This window comes from Rhineura floridana, chromosome 11 (assembly GCF_030035675.1).
Source record: "Rhineura floridana isolate rRhiFlo1 chromosome 11, rRhiFlo1.hap2, whole genome shotgun sequence".
Taxonomy (NCBI): domain Eukaryota; kingdom Metazoa; phylum Chordata; class Lepidosauria; order Squamata; family Rhineuridae; genus Rhineura; species Rhineura floridana.
Genome location: NC_084490.1, coordinates 34,022,054 through 34,043,228, shown reverse-complemented (window position 1 = coordinate 34,043,228; position 21,175 = coordinate 34,022,054). Strand labels below are relative to the sequence as shown.

General features: G+C 43.5%; 2 protein-coding genes across 2 annotated transcripts; both read left to right on the top strand.

Moving 5' to 3' along the window:
* The first annotated feature begins 1,355 nt into the window (after positions 1–1,355).
* On the top strand, positions 1,356–2,297 carry LOC133367860 (olfactory receptor 6N1-like). Its single transcript, XM_061591950.1, has one exon. The coding sequence runs from the start codon at positions 1,356–1,358 to the stop codon at positions 2,295–2,297; it is 942 nt and encodes a 313-aa protein (XP_061447934.1).
* Positions 2,298–11,764: 9,467 nt separating this feature from the next.
* On the top strand, positions 11,765–12,733 carry LOC133367859 (olfactory receptor 10A4-like). Its single transcript, XM_061591948.1, has one exon. It carries the CDS (start codon positions 11,777–11,779, stop codon positions 12,731–12,733), a length of 957 nt encoding a protein of 318 aa, XP_061447932.1. The 5' UTR covers positions 11,765–11,776.
* Positions 12,734–21,175: the final 8,442 nt, after the last annotated feature.

The following is a 21,175-nucleotide window of genomic DNA, read 5'->3' as shown; positions in this document are numbered from 1 at the left end:
TTTTTCATCTGCTCTTTTCTCCCAGAACTGCAAGCTTTGTCTAGCTTCAGCTGGCAGGCTAGCCATCAAGTTAACTGAAGATTTTTCCCACTGTAAAACAAAACGGGGGGGAAAAAAAGACACGCTGGCCACCCATCTTTAAATGTAAACCACCTGAAAGTATTGAAGATTTGCCTACTATTCCCTTTAGTTGCTATCTTTTCTCCATATTTGGTGTGAGCAATAAATGACTCAGCAAAAAGGGAGGATTCCACTCTAATAATTCCAAATTATTAGGGCAATATTTACCTAAGTCATACCCAGAGTAGAAACAATACGATCAATGGTCTTAAATTACGGAGGTTACTTAATGGGTCTATTCTGAGTATAGCTAGTGTTGGATAGCACTCTCTGCATGTTGTTGAATTTTACAAACAAGGGGTGTGTGTGTGCATTTTAAAACTTTATTCTATTTTTTTTTTAAAAAAAATTCTTACTTTTGGGGTGGTGGTGGTGGATGGGAATCCCAGTAGTTATTTCTTTACTTCAGCAGCAAAGTATAAAATTCATGCGGAGGACCTAGCTATGAAAAAAATAAAAACATACCTTATTTTTCCTTAGCTACACACACACACAAAGGAAATTTGGGGATAGTATTACTCCAGATGGTAATTTGTGAAATCAAGAATATTTTATTATGTCCTTCAGGACAAAATGATTTCTGGCACACTGAAAGTGTTGAAAAAAGAGATGGCATAACCAATGTACAGCATAAGCTTATGTACATTAATTCAAATATGTGTCCCACTCAATTCAATAGATTTACTCCTAATTAAGAATGCATAGAATTGTGGCATTAGGCAGCAATTCTGTGAAGTCATCACTGTCACTGAAATCATTGGAAGAGGCATGGTAATAGCATTCAGGATGCTCACCAACATGACTAGAGAAATGCAAAATGTAATTCCACTGGCATTTTCCCATTCCCAAATTCCATTTCCCAAATACTGTCATTCTACCATCAATAAATATAAATGGAAATAAATGTATATCCTGACCGGAAATATAGTTTCTTTACTCCATCACACAAGGCTACAGCATTTCTTAAGCAGGCTGCCAGCTTTATTTTCTTTTGACTGCCATGAGTGAAATCAAGTGTTGGCACTTAATTCTTTGATTATTTATTTCAAACATAGATTTCTTGGATTCCATTGGTTTTGCCTTACATTCTATTCCTGAAAAGTTTCATCTGAAACACTTTCTGAGTTCTTGTAAAATATCATAAGAAATGTGCAGATAGAATGCTTCCACTTCAGGGGGGATAACAAAGCTTATTTACATTTTCCCCCTTCCACAGAGGAACAACCAGTCATAAGATGGATCTCTCCAACCATACGACGGTGAGTGAATTTATTATCACAGGATTCCCCAACCTGGAAAAGAGCAGAGTTCCAATATTCCTCATAGTGTTGATCGTGTACACACTAACAGTGACAGGAAATATGGTTATAGTCTTCATCACCAGGTATGAAATCTCTCTTCGCACCCCCATGTACTTCTTCCTGGGCAATTTTTCCTTGCTGGAGATCTGTTTTATCTCAGTCACAGCCCCAACAATACTGGTTGACCTCATTAGAGAAAAGAATGTTGTGTCCTTCAATAACTGCCTTGCCCAAATCTATTTCTTCCATGCTATTGGTGGTATTGAGTGCCTCCTTTTGGCTGTCATGGCATATGATAGATATGTGGCTGTGCGTTCTCCTCTAAGGTACAACACCATTATGAACAGTGTTGTCTATGGTCACCTCGCTACCTGGTCCTGGGTCACTGGCTTGGTTCTGCCATTAATCCCAGTAATTCTCATATCTCGGCTCAACTACTGTGGGAGTAATGTGGTGGATCACTTCTTCTGTGACATCTTGCCATTGCTGAGGCTGGTTTGCAATAGAACCCAGCTCAATGAGATGATGAGTTTCTTCATCTGCTCTGTTCTCCTTGTTGGCTCATTCATACTAACTGTGGCTTCTTATGCTGCCATCATGATCACTGTTCTGGGCATTCGTTCTTCAGATGGACGCAAAAAGGCCTTCTCCACTTTTGCCTCCCATTTGACAGTGGTTGGTATCTATTATGGAACAATGATGTTCATCTATGTCAGGCCCACCCGAAACCTCTCCTTCAACATGGACCAGGTGGTGGCTGTCTTCTACTGCCTGGTCACTCCACTCCTGAATCCCATCATATACAGTCTCAGGAACAAGGAAGTGAAAGAAGCCCTCAAAAAAGTGCTCTGTAGAAAATGGGAAGAACTGAATTGATGAACAAGTATTCTGGAAGACCTAAAGAGCTAGAGTAGAGGAACAAAAAGTAGATTGCATAACACACCATATATATATATATATATATTGCAAGCACATTTATAACATTCTGACTAGTAATATTAATGTGACTTTCATTGTACTATGGACATTTACTGAAAAGTGAATCTACCTGTAATCAATACAGAACTTAAGTACACATGTGTATCTTTTAATATCCAAAAGCTTCATCATGTGTATGTTTACTCAGATATAAGTCCCTATGTAGTTCTAAGATATGAGGATTAAGATTTCAGCTTTCAAGATATACATGAACTGCATTGTTATTAATGATCCATTAGACACAGTATGCTTCTGAATACCAGTTAATGTAATCCATTGTCTGGTCTTTGACTGTAATAAACTTTTACATTTACATATAATCCATAGGAGGGGAGAGTGCTCTTGCACTCAAATCCTGCTTGTGGGCTTCCCACAGACACCTGGTTGCTCTCTATGAGAACAGGATGCTGGACCAGGTGGTCCACTAGTCTGATTCAGCTGGAATGTATTACTACGCTAGACTATGTATTTCAGTATGAGTTTTGCATGCAATTAAAAGCATAATCTGTCTTCTATTTCCAATGCCTACACAAAGTGCAAAATTTTTGAAAATAATATCTGCAGCCTCAAGAAGGTTGTGTAGTTTCCTTTCATCCCTATACTTACACATACACATTTTGCCAAAGTTCTAAGCCCCCAAGGATTCATTAGTGGAACATTTCCACGTGTTACACTTAAAACTTAAGATGCATTAATCATACAAGGACATAAATGAAAATACCTTTTCTGGCTACGTTGCAGTGTGCTGCTTTGAAACAAGAAACATTTCTTCGGTGGCCAAAATGTGATTTGTGTTAGTCGGATTATAAAGCCATGAGAGTGGCTGTATACTATACCCAGTGTGGAATTTTCACATTCCACAATGTTAAATTGAAAATACCCCCATGACATTCTGATGCTTCCCATAAGCTCCTTTCAAAACAAAACCTTACAAAACTTATAGTCCTAAACTCAGAAATGCTTGCTTAACAACTCTGTTAATTTTCATGGTGATACACAGAACGGTCAGAGAGAATACAGAGTTCAAAGTCTAAAAAGAGAGGGGGAAAAAACATGAGAGCCCTTTTGGATTTTTTTTTTCTGTCAGAGATCTCATAATCTGTTGAAATTCATTAAAAATCAGCCATGTTCACAGAGTACCTGTAGTCCTGTTACTGACCTTGCCCCATACTCTGACCTTCATCTTCTGCAGTTTAAAAGTTAAAAAAAATGCCTGGCTGATTTTTAATTAAAATGTAAATATACTGCCTTCAAGTCAATTCCGACTTATGCTGACCCTATGAGTAGGGTTTTTCATGAGGCTGAGAAGCAGTGACTGGCCTAAGGTCACCCAGTGAGTTTCATGGCTATGTGGGGATTCGAACCCTGGTCTCCCAGGTTATAGTCCAACACCTTAATCACTATGCCAGACTGGCTCTCACAATTTTTAATTAATTTAAGAAATTTTGGCTTGAACCCAATAATAGTGTCAGACATGCTCAGTAAGAACCAACTGTCAGTGTTCTAAAAGCCAGACTCACAGCTGCTTGGCTTTGATTTCACTTGAGACAGTCATATACAGCTGGTATAGCTGGTATAGAGCCTGGCTGGGAGTCCAGAGTCTGTGAATTCAAATCCCCTCTCATGTCTCCTGGGTGTCAAGGGCCAGCTAAAGACCACCCCCACAGTGAGTTGCTCAGGGGTTACGTGTCCTGCCACCTATTCAGCCGTGGGCCAGCTGCATCATCCCAAAGAGCCCAATTGCCCCCCAGCTGGCAGTTATGTACAAGGAAGCGTCGGACTTGTGCAGCTGTGGGAAGCTGAGCAGGCCCTAGCCAGCCAGGGAGGACTAGCCTCAGAGAGACGCAATGGTAACCCCCCTCTGAATACCACTTACAATGAAAAACCTATTCATAGGGTTGCCATAAGTCAGGATCGATTTGAAGGCAGTCCATTTCCATTTTGAGACAGCATGGCTTCCCTCAAAGAATCCTGGGAAGTATAGTTTGTGAAGGGTGCTGAGAGGAGACTCCTATTGCCCGAAGAGCTTCAGTGGCCAGACTGGTTTAAGAGCCACTCTGATTGAAAGTCTATGAGGGGAACAGGGCATCTCCAAGCAACTCTCAGCACCCTTCACTAACTACACTTCCCAGGATTCTTTCAGAGAAGCCATCACTGCCCAAAGTGAAATAAAGGCCTGGCGTGGATGTGGCCAGGGACAGCTTTGGTTTAAATTTGGGTGGGAGGCTACATGTGCCTGCTATAGAATAAAAAGGTGGGGAAATGCTGAAAAGCAATGATACTGTTCACAATGCTTTCCTTTTGGAAAGGAAAGGGGCTTCCCCTATGCCGAGTGCCCACCCACCCAATCTCCTCCCCTCCCCCTCCTTCTCCCCTCCCTATCCCTCCCCGGGTCAGTATTGGACTATGACCTGGGAGACCAGGGTTCAAATCCCCACACAGCCATGAAGCTCACTGTGTGACCTTGGGTCAGTCACTGCCTCTCAGCCTCAGAGGAAGGCAATGGTAAATCGACCTCTGAATACTGTTTACCATGAAAACCCTGTTCATAGGGTCACCATAAGTTGGGATCGATTTGAAGGCAGTCCATTTCCATTTTCAAACATGATTGCACAGAAATAAATTCCATTGAACTCAAAAAGTATGCAAATGATCAAACTCACCCTCCCTTTTCCTCACTCCTATCTCCTCCCTCTTGCCCCTTCCCTGCCCTTCCTTTGCCCCTCCCTCCCCATCCCCATCCCCTTTCAATCCCCTCCTTTCCCTTTCCCCTCCTCCCCTCCTCTTTCTCCTCCCCATGGACAGTTTTACCTATCTTAAGCATGATTGCACGAAAGTAAATCCCATTGAACTCAATAAGCATGCAAATGATCAAACCTGTCCTCCCCTCCCCCTTCCTTTGACTCCTCCAATATGCTCCTTCCCACTTCCCCTCCTCCTCCCCCATGGTCAGTTTTACCTGGTTGGCAATCACTCATGGCCAAGTAAGATTGTCTTCCAAGATAATTTGGTTGGAAGATGCCTGTGCATGAATTTGTTCTATGTGGGGAGATCGGCGCACGATGATCAACACACAATCTTGACAAAAAAAGACTTTGATCCAACGGCATGGGTACCACAATGATTGGAAGTCTTTTATCTGCTGCAGCCTTCATCCACCTTCACAGCTGTTGAAACATATGCATTGTTATCCTCCGCCTGTTCTGCTGTTGAGGATATTCTTGGATTGTTCTTTGTCTGGTTCCTCTCCCTCGATCTTACCACCATGGGTGACCGTGCTGGGAGCACACGACTCCCGACGGCATCACTCACAAGGTTCATTGGAACATACAAGCCCACTCACCACTACAAGGTGACGATCCAGCGAGGGGTCAGTTTTACCTATCCTAACCATAATTGCATAGGAGTAGATCTCACTGAACTCAATAACCATGCAAATGATCAGACCTTCCTTTCCTCTCCTTCCCCTCTTCTCTCCTCTCCCTTCTTCCTCCCCTCCCCTCCCCACTTCCTTTGTCCTCCTTCCCTGTCCACTCCAGCCCTCCCTCCCTCCCACACACAGTTTTACCTATTCTAAGCATGATTGCACGGGAGTAAACCTCACTGAACTCAATAAACATGCAAATGATCAAACCTGTCCTCCTCCCCTCCCCCTCCTGCCTGCTCCCCTCCCCCTCCTCCCCTCTGCCCTTCCTCCCCTCCCTCCTCTTCCCCTCCCCATCCCCTGTGGTCAGTTTCACCTATCCTAAGCATGATTGCAGGGGAGTAAATCCCACTTAACTCAATGAGCATGGAAATGATCAATCCATTCTCAGCAAACTTGCACAGGATCCCATTTGTTACCTCCCAGATTAAAAAGCAGGGAAATTTACTAATAGGCAAAAAACGTTGCGGTTTAAGAATGTACCTATAGCCCACAGATATTTCTTTCAAACTTTAAAAAGCAGGGAAATTGGGCAGCTATAGTGAATGCACCAGGGGAGCGGGAGACCTGACCTCCTCTCTGAGTTATTGTACTGCCCTACACATTTTGGGTTGATCTTTCACAGTCCAATCCACTTCCTGTGTAGCTTGGAAGAATTTGGTAACATGTGCTTCCCAAGAAGCAGATGGTGTACATAGCAAGGAAGAGGACAAAAAGGAAGCTCTTTCCTTCGGTAAGATTCAAAAATCCCAGGAGCATGAATTCCATGGCACATGTCCGATTTTCAGTGTAGGGCAAGCTCATGATCTTTAATCTGAATAGTATAAATAGATGAGTGATGTTTAATTTTTTTTCCAGAATAGTATGTCATAATTACTGCAGTAGGCAATGTGTGTAACTGTAAATAACTGTGGTTAACAAAACAGAGGTTTTTATTTTACCAGCAAAATGTTTTGGCTTCCACCTTCATCAGTTGCTTAGATGGAAATGCTGTTTTTATAAATACTATAAAAATCTGTTTTGTTAATCACAATTACATGTATAAATTTTTAGGTGATTAACAGAATTGGGATCTTATTGGGATCCAGAGGAAATATATATTCAAGACATAGAAGAAACTGCAGTGCTATGGTGAATTGGTTTTTGGACCATTCTTATGTGTTAGCATTAACATGATTAATGCCAGCCCCTTAGCTCCTAATGTGGTTCCAGAGCCCATCTCCTCAGTCTGTGGCCTTTGAGTTCTCTTGACCAATGTCTGTTAGCCCAGTATTCTTTTTGAATATGAGCTTGTGCCTTGGAATGGATTCAGACTACAGTGCTTCATCCTTTGCACCACTCCTTTTGAATATAAAAACCAAGATGCAAGCTACTGTATGTTAGTCCCTAACTACTATCCCGAATGATTTTTTATCTCAGCACCCTGTGTAACACTGGACCCTCAAACATGGAAAATTTCTAACATTATTAGTTCTACAATAATTTCCTCAGTTTCACCACACAGATAAAGAAAAGCAGGGCTGAACATCAAAATTGACAGAACCTTCCTTCCTTAACAGTGTACCTCAGGTACAATTCTATGCGCCATTACATAGGAGTAAGCCCTACTAGGACTAAACTCTGATTAAACAAATCGGATTGGTGTGTGCATTTATCAAAGAAAGGAACTTTGACAACTGAATACTATTGTTAGGGGCAGGGATGAACAGATCTGTCAATTGCAGTTCTCCAGTTTCTCATTTTTCCAGTCTCAAATTCAGTTCTCCACATTTTAGCATCAATCTGCATTTTCTCTGTAGAATCCTCACAAAGATTATTCAGCATTTTAGTGTGAATTTGTCTCAGTAAACACATTTTTGTATGCATTTGGCTAATATACACATATTCACAAGCAATTCCTTATTTAATGCATTTTGTATGCTTTTTCACTAATAAATTCATTTTTATGCCCATTTCCCCCTAATATATGCATTTTCATAATCATTGGTTGGTTGGAGGACTGCATTGCAAAATTCAGATAAGTGAGAATTTCAAAGGATGGCTGTGCTTCAGGTAGCATTGTTTTGGAAAGTGCAAATATGATAGATTCAGTTTAAGCGCAGACTGAATCTATTTTCTCCCATATCCCTAGTTAGGAGCATCCCAGCTGTAAGATTGTTTCTGTGCTTATTGAGATTCATTTTTGTTTTTACAACTAAGAAGGTACAAGCTCAGAAACAGAAAATAAATAAAATGCAAATAATTCAAAGCAGACACATGATTTGGCCTTGGCATCTCTCTTACATTTTATTATGCCTGCAAAGAGGTTGACCTTAGAGAAGGACACGTAGAGGGTTACACCCACTCTGCACAAGTAGAATTCTGCTTATGCAGAGGGACTTCACCTTCCTCTCCTCCTCCTACAAGTCCCCAAACTCTACTCCAGAGTGTCCCACTTTTCTCCACAATAAATTTGCAAGAAGGGTGAATTTTTTATTGTATGAGTAAACTTCAGCTTAAATGGGAGATTGATGTGAGCCAGTGTGATGTAGTGGTTTAGAGGGTCAGATGAGGACTTGGAAGACCAGGGTTCAAATCTTCACTCAGCCATGAAGGTCACATTGGGACAGTCACAATCTCTCAGTCTAACCTACCTCGCAAGGTGGTTGTGAGGATAAAAATGGAGACGAGGATAACTATGTATGCCCCTTGAACTTCTTGTAGAATATAAATGTAAAAAAAATCAAATAAATAAATAAGCAACTAGTAATTCCTCACATTTCTCAAGGTAAGATCACTTATTTTCATCCACTGTTTCATCATTAATATTTATGGGGTAAATATTTTGTTACCATTCTTGTCCCTGTGGATTTATCAATGGAATAGTCCCAAGGACTTTCCTTAAAATTTAGTTTCATCAAGGGTGAGACAACATAAATGTGCATAGATTAGTTTACAACATCACAGTGTACTGCTTTGGAGAATGAAAGAGTGGCTATTCCTTGTGCAAACTAAGATTTTGTGACAGTGAGGTATGTTTGTTGCACCTTTTAATCACAGAGTTTCAGTCTAATTTGTGGGTAACGAGATAAAAACAGTCTTCCTTCCTTCATATTAGAATGAGTAGAGAACCAACTTGGCCATATATGTGCACCTTAGATACAATGATATGTGCTATTACATGGGAGTAAGTCCTATTGAACACATGGAGATTTAACTTCTGAATAATGCAAACAGAATTGATTGTAGAGTAGTGTTGGTATGCGTGTGTTTATCTGAGGGCTCTTACAGACTGTTGATATTTTGGTGTGGGATTTGATCACATACTGGAAAATTCCGTTTGATAATAGTTGATTGGGAAATCTTGGCAACCTGCTTCCCCTAAATATTTGCCTTTTTATATAAGGAAAGAGATGGGGAAATGTACTGGAAAGTGTGGGATAATACTTGCTTTGACACAAAGTTTGAGGTTTAGTTTTTGTTTTAAATTTTGTATACTAATTTGTTATCATTGTAAGACACTCTGAGATCTAGATGGTGAAAAAAGCAGATTATTCATTTGTAAAATAAATAAATGAATGAAGGTAATCTGACCTCAGCAGCTTTTGATACCATTGACCATTGTACCCTTCTGGGCCGACTTGGTGAGATAGAGTGGGCAGGGAAGGAGGAAGAAGGAAGAGGAGGAGGAGAGGAAGAAGGAAGAGGAGGAGGAGAGGAGGAAGGGATGAGGATGGTAGAGGAGAGGGGAGGGGAAGGGGAGAGGGAGGGGAAATGCAAGTCTGATGATTTGTATGCTTATTGACTTCAATGGGATTTACTCTGATGCTATCCTGCTTAAGATAGGTGACATTGACCATGGGGGAGGAGGAGGGGAGAGGAGAATGGAGGAGAAAGGAAGGGCAGAGGGGAGGGGAGGGGAAGGAGAGGGAGAGGGGAGGGATGAGGAGATAGTTGGGGGAAGGAGAGGGGGAGGGGAGGGGAGGGATGTGGGGACAGTTGGGGGAAGGAGAGGGGGAGGGGAGGGGAGGGATGAGTGGACAGTTGGGGGAAGGAAGGGGAGGGGAGGGGCAGGAGGAAGGGGATAGGAGGGAGGAGGAGGGAAGGGTAGGCTTGACTATTTGAATGCTTATTGAGTTCAGTGGGATTTACACCTGTGCAATAATGCTTAGCATAGGTGAATCTGACCTGGGGGAGGGGCAGGGATGAGGGGTAGGGGGGAGGGTAGGGGTAGGGAGGAAGGTGAAGTGGAGATGGTGGACAGGGAGGGGGAGACTGTGTGGGTGAGCACTGGACAGAGGGAAAGCCCCTTTCCTGTACAAAAGGAAATTATTGTTTACAGTATGATTTTGGGGGGTTTCCCCCACCTTTTTATTCTACTGCAAACACGTGTAGTCTCCCAGACAAATTTAAATCAAAGCTGTCCCTGGCCACATCCACATCAAACCTTTATACCACTTTAAACAGTCATGGCTTTCCCCAAAGAATCCTGGGAAGTGTAGTTTGTGATGGGTGCTGAGAATTGTTAGGAGATGCCCTATTCCCCTCACAGAACCAGAGCTTGGAAAAGTTACTTTTTTGAACTACAACTCCCATCAGCCCAATCCAGTGGCCATGCTGGCTGGGGCTGATGGGAGTTGTAGTTCAAAAAAGTAACTTTTCCAAGCTCTGCACAGAACTACAATAATAAGAATTCCCTGGGAAGAGGGGTTGACTGTTAAGCAACTCTGGCCACCAGAGCTCTGTCAGGAGAATGGGAGTCCCCTATCAACTCTCAGGACCCTTCATAAACTACACTTCCCAGGATTCTTTGGGGGAAGCTATGACTGTTTAAAGTGGAAACAATATCTGGTGTGGATGTGACCCTCTGATTAGCCAAGCCAAACAGCTGTTAATCTGGTTTTTAGAACACTGACAGCTGGTTCTTATTGAGCATGCCCTGCACCATTGTAGACTTCAATGTTAAATTTCTTGTATTAATTCAAAATAAGGCATGCATTTTTTTAATTTTTAAACTGTAGAAGATGAAGGTCAGAGTATGGGGAACGGTCAATAACAGGATTCTAGGTACTCTGTGAACATGCTTGATTTTTGATTAATTTCAACAAATTATGAGACCATGGACAAAAAACCCTCCAACAGGGGTCTGGATTTTTCTCTCTTGTTCTTCACTTTGAACTCTAAATTCTCTCTGAGTATTTTGTGTATCACCATGAAAGCTTAGATGGTTGTCAAACAAGCATTTCTGAGTTCAGAACTATAAGTTTTGTAAGGTTTTGTTTTGAAATGAGCTTATGGGAAGCAGCAGTATGGCATGGGGGGTATTTTCAATTTAACATGGCAGAATGTGAAAAATCCATGCTGGCTATAATATACAGCTGAGAGCATCCTGATGATTTGCATGCCACAGTAAGAAAAGAGCACAGCATATGAATAAGCATGTAGTTATCTTGACAGACCTTGATCAATATCCACTTCAATTAATATAAATGAGGTCTTAGTCATTTACAAGTGGCAATATTAAAAGTACCTAAATATTTGTTTTGCAGTGGAATAATCAATTTTTCAATCTGAAATCACTCTGAAAATCGCAATGCTTATCCTGAGTGGGCAAGTAGGAGAGTGGATGTCTGGAAAGCCCTTTACAGAAAACCTGAATAATCTTAGTACATGGAAATTACCTTCCATGTAACCTTGATTACAGCTTGTAGTTACTCTGGAAGGAGCAAAAAAACAAGTCTTAGTTCAGATGACATGCTAAGCCAAACCATGGTATAGCCTAGCATGGTGCTGCAGCAAACAACCAAGAAGAAGTGAAGCAGGCACAGTCTCCTCCCAGAAACCTGCATGCTTGTGTATTTGCACTAGGACATGTTTTGACAGTGTGAACTAGTCCGGTATCTATATTATCCTTATCTGATCTAATTAATATTCAATATCTATGTCTTCCTCTCCCATCCAGGCGATCCGTCCTATGGAAGAACTAGGTGAGAACCAGACCAATCTAAATGAGTTCATCCTGGTAGGGTTTTCATACCTAGCTGAGCTGCAAATCTTGCTGTTTATGGTTTTTCTGGTGACTTACATGATCACCTTAGTGGGCAACATGCTCATTATTCTGCTTGTAAAACTCAACCCTTCCCTTCAGACTCCCATGTACTTCCTCCTGGCGAACCTGTCATTCTCAGAAATTTGTTACACCACTAGTGTGGTGCCCCAGATGCTGATACATTTGTTAACAGAGCGTAAAAACATTTCCAAAGCTGGATGCGCAGCCCAAATGTATGTCTTCACCATCCTGGGACTGACAGAATGCTGCCTCCTGGCAGCCATGGAATATGACTGCTATGTTGCCATATGCCACCCTTTGCACTACACAGTCATCATGAACTGCCAGGTATGCACACAGCTGGCAGCTGCATCATGGATTACTGGCATCTCCGTGGAAGTTGCTCAAACAACATGGATCTTTAGCTTACCTTTCTGTGGTTCTAAACGCATCCAGCACTTCTTCTGTGATATCCCACCACTGGTGAAAATGGCATGCACAGACACCTCTAAAAATGAGATTGTTGTCTTGGCAGTGTCCATCCTTTTTATCATGACTCCATTCTTGATGATCATCCTCTCATACATTTGTATAATATCAACCATCCTTAAACTTCCCTCAGCAGAGGGTAGGAGGAAAGCCTTCTCCACATGCTCCTCGCACCTCACAGTGGTGACATTATTCTATGGTATAGCCCTTTTCACCTACCTAAGGCCCAAGTCCAGCAACAGTCCAGGGAGTGACAAAATGATTTCTCTTATGTGCACTGTTGTGACTCCGGTTTTAAACCCCATAATATATACCTTAAGAAATAAAGAAGTGAAGGGAGCATTTAAGAAGACAGTTGTAAGAATCTTCTCCGCAGAGGATCCAGCTAGTTGAACATTTGAATAACAGAGCAGGGAAGCAAGAAATAAATGGACACAGGAAATATACTTGCTGATTAAGGACACAATCCAACTTGTATTCACACCAGGCTGAGGGGAGTTGGATATGGCGGACTGCTGGCTGAGCTGGCAGGGTCCCGGCTCAGCTGGGCTCTGCTGGCAGAAGCCCCTCACCCTGACTCAGCCACAGTGAAGCTGGAACTCTGCCAGCTCAGCTAGGGGTCCACTGGGAAAGCCAAGCCCAGAGGAAGGGATGCTGTCGGAAGCTGGTGTAAGGCCCCAAAAAGGGGCGTTCTGAGGACATGTCAGAGGAAGGATTGGAGGACTTCCTCCTGATGGGAGGAGGGGCAGGATATAAATCAAATGGTAAGTAAGTAAGTAAGTAACATCCAGTTCTTGTTCAGAATGCTCCTATGGGTCTCAATCCAGGCCAAAGTTACACTGAGAAAAAGGTTGGTCTAAGAAAATAATTATAATGGAAGTCTATGGAGAATGCTTACTCCCCAGTGGGGGTATTCATGAGAGCTGGCTTTTACTTTCTGGTCCCCATGTGCAGCTACCAGCTGAGCCTGTATTCAGGTGGCCTGGGGGCAGATGGATGCCATGGACCTTCCTGCTGGCTTCTACTCTGCCTTCATCCCTTCCACCAGCTTCCCACGAGTTGGACTGTTCTGTAAAGAGTTCTAACTATACTTGTAAGTGCTAGCTCATAACTGATCTAATACAGAAATCCATTCTGATTCTAAGATGTTGAAAGGAGGAGAAATGTTGAGAGCTGTAATTTGATAGGGAGAAAAATCCTGAGAACTGTTAATAAATATTGAATGTATATTTACTCATAGACCTAATTCTGATAGACAGTAGATGAGTAGTAAAACTTTTCTTCAGATTGCATGAAGATTTCATACTGTATAAATATTCCTTGCATGATGAAAAAAATATTTTATTTATTTATTTATTTTATTTTTATTTTATTTATTTATTAGATTTTTATACCGCCCAACTAGCAAAAGCTCTCTGGGCGGTGAACACAAGAAATACAATAAAATCACATAATATAAACAACAAAGCATATAAAAAAAAACATTCTAAAATCAGTACAAACATTAAAATTAAGTTAATTTGAATTAAAATGCCTCGTAGAAGAGGAAGGTTTTAACTTGGCGCCGAAAAGATAGTAGTGTCGGCGCCAAGCGCACCTCCTCGGGGAGACTGTTCCACAATTCGGGGGCCACCACTGAGAAGGCCCTAGATCTTGTCACCACCCTCCGGGCCTCGTTATGAGTTGGAACCCGGAGGAGGGCCTTCGTAGCAGACCGTAGTGTGCGAGCCGGTTTGTATCGGGAGAGGCGTTCCGCCAGGTATCATGGTCCCGCGCCGTATAAGGCTTTATAGGTTAATACCAACACTTTGAATCTAGCCCGGAAGCATATTGGTAGCCAGTGCAAGCGAGCCAGAACAGGTGTTATATGCTCAGACCGCTTGGTTCTTGTAAGCAATCTGGCCGCCGCATTTTGCACTAGCTGTAGCTTCCGAACTGTCTTCAAAGGTAGCCCTACGTAGAGCGCATTGCAGTAGTCCAGGCGCGAGGTTACTAGAGCATGTACAACTGATGTAAGGTCCTCCTTACTCAGATAGGGACGTAGCTGGGCTACCAACCGAAGTTGGTAGAATGCATTCTGAGCCACCGAGGCTACATGAGCCTCAAGTGAGAGGGAAGAGTCCAAAAGGACTCCCAGGCTACGAACCTGCTCCTTTAGGGGGAGTGTAACCCCATCCAGGACAGGGTATATATCCACCATCCGATCAGAGAAACCATCCACCGACAGCATCTCAGTCTTGTCAGGATTGAGCCTCAGTTTGTTAGCTCTCATCCAGTCCATTGTCGTGGCCAGGCAGCGGTTAAGCACATCGACAGCCTCACCTGAAGATTATGAAAAGGAGAAGTAAAGTTGCGTGTCATCAGCATACTGATGACAACGTACTCCAAAACTCCTGATGACCGCACCCAACGGCTTCATGTAGATGTTAAAAAGCATGGGCGACAAAACCGACCCCTGCGGGACCCCATATTGGAGAATCCACGGTGTCAAGCAATGTTCCCCAAGCACTACGATCTGAAGACGGCCCGCCAAGTAGGAGCGGAACCACTGCCAAGCAGTGCCTCCAACTCCCAGCTCCGCGAGCCTCTCCAGAAGGATACCATGGTCGATGGTATCAAAACCGCTGAGAGATCAAGGAGAATCAACAAAGTCACATTCCCTCTGTCTCTCTCCCGACAAAGGTCATCAAACAGGGCGACCAAGGCCGTCTCAGTGCCAAAACCAGGCCTAAAACCCGATTGAAATGGATCTAGATAATCAGTTTCATCCAATAGCACCTGGAGCTGGCCAGCAACCACTCGTTCCAAGATCTTGCCCAGGAACGGAACGTTCGCTACTGGTCTGTAGCTGCTGAAATTTTCTGGGTCCAAGGAAGGTTTTTTCAGAAGTGGTCTCACCGCCGCCTCTTTGAGACAGCCAGGGACCACTCCCTCTCGTAAAGAGGCATTTATCACTTCCTTGGCCCAGCCAACTGTTCCATCCCTGCTAGTTTTTATTAGCCAAGAGGGGCAAGGATCCAGTACCGAGGTGGTCGCACGTACCTGTCCAAGCACCTTGTCCACGTCCTTGAGCTGAACCAACTGGAACTCATCCAATAAAACATGACAAGACTGTGGTCCGGACACCTCATTAGGAACAGCTGCTATAAAATGGGAGTCTAGGTCCCGATGGATGCATAAGATCTTATGTTGGAAGTGCTCAGCAAACTCATTACAGCGGGCCACTGATGTATCTACCATGTCCTGTGGGCCTGGATGGAGTAGCCCTCGGACAACTCTAAAGATCTCCGCTGGGCGGGAGAGAGATGACTTAATTGTGGCAGCGAAATGTTGTTATTTTGCCACCCTCACCGCTCCTACATACAGCTTGGTAGAAGCACGAACCAGCGCATAATTGCATTCGTTGGGAGTTCGTCTCCATCTCCTCTCAAGCCGCCTCCTATCTTGTTCCATCGCTCTCAGCTCTGGAGTATACTAAGGAGCTGTATGAGCTCTACAGAGGAGAGGGTGCGCAGGAGCAATCGTGTCGACAGCCCGGGTCATCTCTGCATTCCACAGATTAGCCAGGGCTTCAACAGGAGCGCCAGTCTTATCAGCCGGAAAGTCCCCCAGAGCCCTTTGAAAACCTTCAGGATTCATTAGTCTCTGGGGGCGGACCAATTTAATAGATCCCCCACCCTTGCAGAGGGGAAAGGCCACTGAAAGTCTAAACTTCAACAAGCAGTGATCTGTCCATGACAAAGGGAGAGATGTAAGACTCCCCACATCCAGATCAGTATCCCCATGTCCAGTAGCAAAAATAAGGTCTAGAGTGTGCCCCAACATATGTGTTGGACCACTAACATATTGGGACAGCCCCATGAAGTCATGAAGTCCTGAGCTGCCCGGACAAAGTAGCCTCAGCATGGATGTTGACATCCCCCAGTACTAATAGTCTGGGGGATCTCAACAATACCTGCGAGACCACCTCCGTCAGCTCAGTTAGGGAAGCCATTGGGCAGCAAGGTGGGCAGTACACCAAAAGGATTCCCAGCCTGTCCCTCTGGCCCAACACAAGGTGCAAACACTCCAGACCGGTAACTGCATGGACATGGTGCTTGGTGAGTGAGATGGAACTCCTATAGACAACAGCAACCCCACCTCCCCGACCCTCAGATCTACCATGATGCTGAACCAGATACCCCGGTGGGCAGAGCTGGGACAGACTGACTCCTCCCTGCTTGCCCACCCAGGTCTCGGTTACGCATGCCAGATCGGCTGCTCATCCACAATCAAATCGTGGACAAGGGAAGTTTTATTATGTACCGATCTGGCATTTAAAAGCAGCAACTGGAGATCCGAGAGTTGGCTGAGAGGACAACCAGTGACCCTGCGGGTATGGGAAGGACCGGAACGAGGCACAGCCACTACATGTCTGGGCCGCGTTCCACTTACCTGGCCCGTCCTTCTCATAACACCATACCTCCCTCTGCCCGTCACTATGGCAATTGGGGCCCCCTCAAGTCTCCCCGCTTGATGGAAAAACCTCTTCTCCAGGCACATAATAAAACTAAAAATACAAAAAACATATATACACAAACATACACACTCACTCACAGCACACACTCATACACGCAGTCACTCATCCAATTCGAGCCAACACGACAGATATAGTGCACACAAACGCCAGCTCTAAACCTCTGAACCTCTCTTCTTCCCACGAAACGCCACCTGGGGCCTGGTCCTGCCAGGCAGAAGTCCCACAGGAAGGGTGGTGGAGGTGGTGATCCGCAGCAGCAGCAGCAGCAGCAGCAGCAGCAGCAGCAGCAGCAGCAGCAGCAGCAGCAGCAGCAGCAGCAGCAGCAGCAGCAGCAGCAGCAGCAGCAGCAGCAGCAGCAGCAGCAGCAGCAGCAGCAGGCTCTCCTTCCCTGGGGGCGATGTCCTCTTCTCCCTGCAGGTACTGGGTCTCCCAGGCCACCTCAGCCAGCCGGCTTATGTATCCCTCCAAAGAGGGACAGGTGGTGGAAATCAGTCCTAGCTGGCTGGGTACCTGGGGCCTGGTCCTGCCAGGCAGAAGCCCCACAGGAAGGGTGGTGGAGGTGGTGATCCCACAGCAGCAGCAGCAGAAGCAGGCTCTCCTTCCCTGGGGGCGATGTCCTCTTCTCCCTGCAGGCACTGGGGAGAAGAGCTCAAACCTAACCTTTTATCTGACCCGCTTATTATAGAGATTTTGTTTTACTGCAAAACAACATTCATCTATATGAACCCAAAAGTTGTCATCTGATGCATCACCTGGAAGTAGAAGGGGTGCATTCCAGATAAAGGTTTTACTTCCTAATATTCTCTTTATGAGAACTAGGCTATAATATCTGATACATCTCTTCACTATTCCTAACCTGCTCCTTATGACTTTCCCTTGCAAAATTGCATTGTGTTACCGTGGAAACAGAAGATAAATTATTAAAGAATGCACTTAGCTTGCATAGCTCTTTTTCATCTCATGATCCGATTAGGGAAGGGCGAAAATTTCGATTCAGTTCGCATTTCAAGCAGAATTTATCAAATTTGCACTTTCCAAAACAATATAAGAACTGAAACATAGCCATCCTTTGAAATTAGCATTTATTAGAATTTTGGGATGCAGTTCACCAACTAAACAATATTTACAAAAATACATATATTTGGAATATGCACAAAAATGAATATATGAGTGAAAATAACAGGCAAAAAGTCATGATGTGATGAGAAATGGCTTGTCAAAACTGCCTACAAAATGTGCTTATTTGGAGGAATTCACACTAAAATGGTGGCGAATTTTCATGAGGATTTTGTTTTTTTAAAAAATCACAGATTACTGCAGAAATGTAGAGAACTGAATTTAATATTAGAAACGTAAGAAACAGACAGAACTGAAACTGACAGATCTTTCCATCCCCAGATCTGATTTATTTAAATATATGCATATTTCAAATTGTTCTATTTCCTAGCACTGAGAATGATCATAACAGAAGGAAATAAGCATCAAGGACACATTCCACCCAGGTAAAAATGCTCATGGTGGTGTGGACCAGGGTCATTGAGGGTGTAACCTGAGGACAGTTGGTATGACTGGGAGATGATGTGGTGCAGGGAGAGGGCTAGATAGAGAGGCCTGGAGGGCTACATTCTGCCCTGGGCCTGACCCCCCCATAGGACTGCACAACTAGTGATCCACAAAGCCAAATACATCCCATCAGCCAGAGATGGTAGTCCTCCAGATACTTGATATTTATTTATTGTGAATATTATATATTTTCATCCCAGCCTTGTCTGAAGGTGCTCAGGAAGGTAAAAAAAAAAAAAAAGTAAGCAAAGTGCATCTCCCCACACACATATCTTCACAATAACCTCACAAGGTAGACAGGACTGAGATTCAAGGCTTTGATCTTTGGTCATACTCTAAAAGAATAAACATTACACCACAGTGTTTTGTGATAATAGACTACTAGGGACTTTTTCCACTCACTCCGCAGGGGACTATACAAACAGAAAATTTTCCAGCACCTAACATACCAGGACCATATGTTGTGCTCGCCTTTTTGGGTTACTAATTGAGTTGATCCAATCTGTTTGATTGCTTATAGCAAATAAATACTTTGATAGGCTTTCTAATAAAGATATTGGAGCATGACAGTGTATACTTCAGAGCAACACAAGTTCTAACAGTTATGCATTTATTTATTTGTTTATCCCACCTTCCAGTCCAGTAAGATCCCCAAGGTGGTCTACATTAACAATATATCAAATACAATTACACTAAGGCTACTTTTATCATGTCCCAACCCTGCCATTTCCCGGGGTAGTATCCTGCCCCACATCACCTGAATTATCATAGGGATATTGTCAGGGTCAGCCTTAGGCATGCCAGGGCCCTTGGGAACAAGCCTGCCCCGGTCCTTGGCGCTCCCTTTCCATGATTCATGGCAGGATAGCTGCCACATATCACAGGGCAGGAACATCGGAGCCCCCACCATTCTCTCGCTCAACCTACCTTTCTCGGCTGTGTTGTGTGGCTGTGCATGCAGCGTGCACAGTGCTGCCTTTAACCAACATGGCAGCTGAGGTTTCCCTAAGGGGCTGAAGCCTCTGCTGCCATCTTAGCTGATGGCAGGGTTGTGCATGCGTAGCATGCATGTGTGCCATCAGCCAAGATGGCAGCAGAGGCTTCAGCCCCTTAGGGAAACCTCAGCTGCTATCTGGGTTAAGGGCAGCACTGTGCATGCTGCGCACAGAGCTGCACAACACAACCAAGAAAGGTAGGTTGAGTGAGGGAATGGCGGTGGCTCTGAAGCTCCCACCCTGCTATATGTCACAGTGATCCTGTCGCAAAACACAGAAGGGGAGCAGAGGGGCCCCTCAGGAGCCCCTGTAGTCCCAGGGGCCCTTTGCCAGGGCCCCACCTGGCTGACCTTTGGAGCCGGCCCTGGATATTGTGGCTGTTCCTGTGGAATTCCAACCCATCTCACTCCACCAAGTGATGGCAGTTAGATGTTCGATTTCCTGGTTGTGTGCTTATATCTCCCTTCCTTTCAGGATGCCTGGTCATTTCACTCAATGTCATAACAACTTTTAATTTATCTGATATTTCAGATGTTCAGTTTTGCTCAAAATCTATTCAAGACAAGCACTTCGTCACATTATCCAGTTTACTAATGTAGGGATGTGTAGAACCCTAGAAAATTGGCCTCCAATATTGGCATCCCTTTATTGTTAATCATTTGAGTCCCTAGGAGAAGCAGAACTTTTACATCCAAACCAATGATTTCAACATCTCTGGGTACAATGATATGTTTTGAATAATGATAGTGGAGAATCATGTCTTCAAAATCCTGTGAGATGAGAAGCAGTATAAAAACACACACATACACACACACTATGTCTACTATTTATATATATCTTCAATTGGATAGCCATAGCTATGTCAGAACTGCAAAAACACATGATAGGAAAATAGGATAGGCTGACCATATATTTTTTTTACCTACAGTGATCATCAGTCCTGCAAAAGTAAGAGCTTGTTTCTTTCTATTTGAAACATGATTTAAAAAATCAGTAATCAATATCTTTATTAGATGGACTTCAATTATATTGATGTCTATACAGAACTAATCCCCAATAAATTCAGTGTGGCTTATTTCCAGGTAAATGGATATAGGATTGTGACTTTAGGCTTATCTGGGGGAATCAGCCCCATTGAAAACAGTCGGACTTCTGCGCAGGCATATATAGGGTTACACTGTTAATTGCTGAGCTATTACACAGCAACAACCCTCTGGTGCTGAAGCAGGCTTTCATATGTGGAACTCAGCTGGGTGATGATATAACAATGTACTACAGGCATTGTGCAGTTGCCATTCCTAAAGCAATACTGCAGGATGCATACAGGCCCTTTAAAAGTCCATTCCTTTTCATTTTCACTGGCACACAGTCATAAATCTGTTCCATCCTATTTGATGTGCACTGTTTGAAAGAATACATGAAAAGTTCATATTTAACTTGTATGCATTATAGAACAATTTTTTCCAGAATATGTATTTTTCAATATTTCCCCATGAAGGTTGGATTTTACATACATTTTAACAGTAAAATGCATGTTTTGGGGTACACTTTTTGCACAAACTGCATCTGGACCTGAAAAAGATTAAAGGAATGGGGACAATTGGACAGCTTTCAGTGCAATCCTAAGTATGCTTACTCAGAAGTATGTGCCTCTGTGTTAAGTGGGACTGACTCCCTTGTAAATGCATTTAGGATTGAAGATTTAGACATAAATTGACAAAGACTGAACTTAAGATTGCATAGCAACACTGAGAAAGA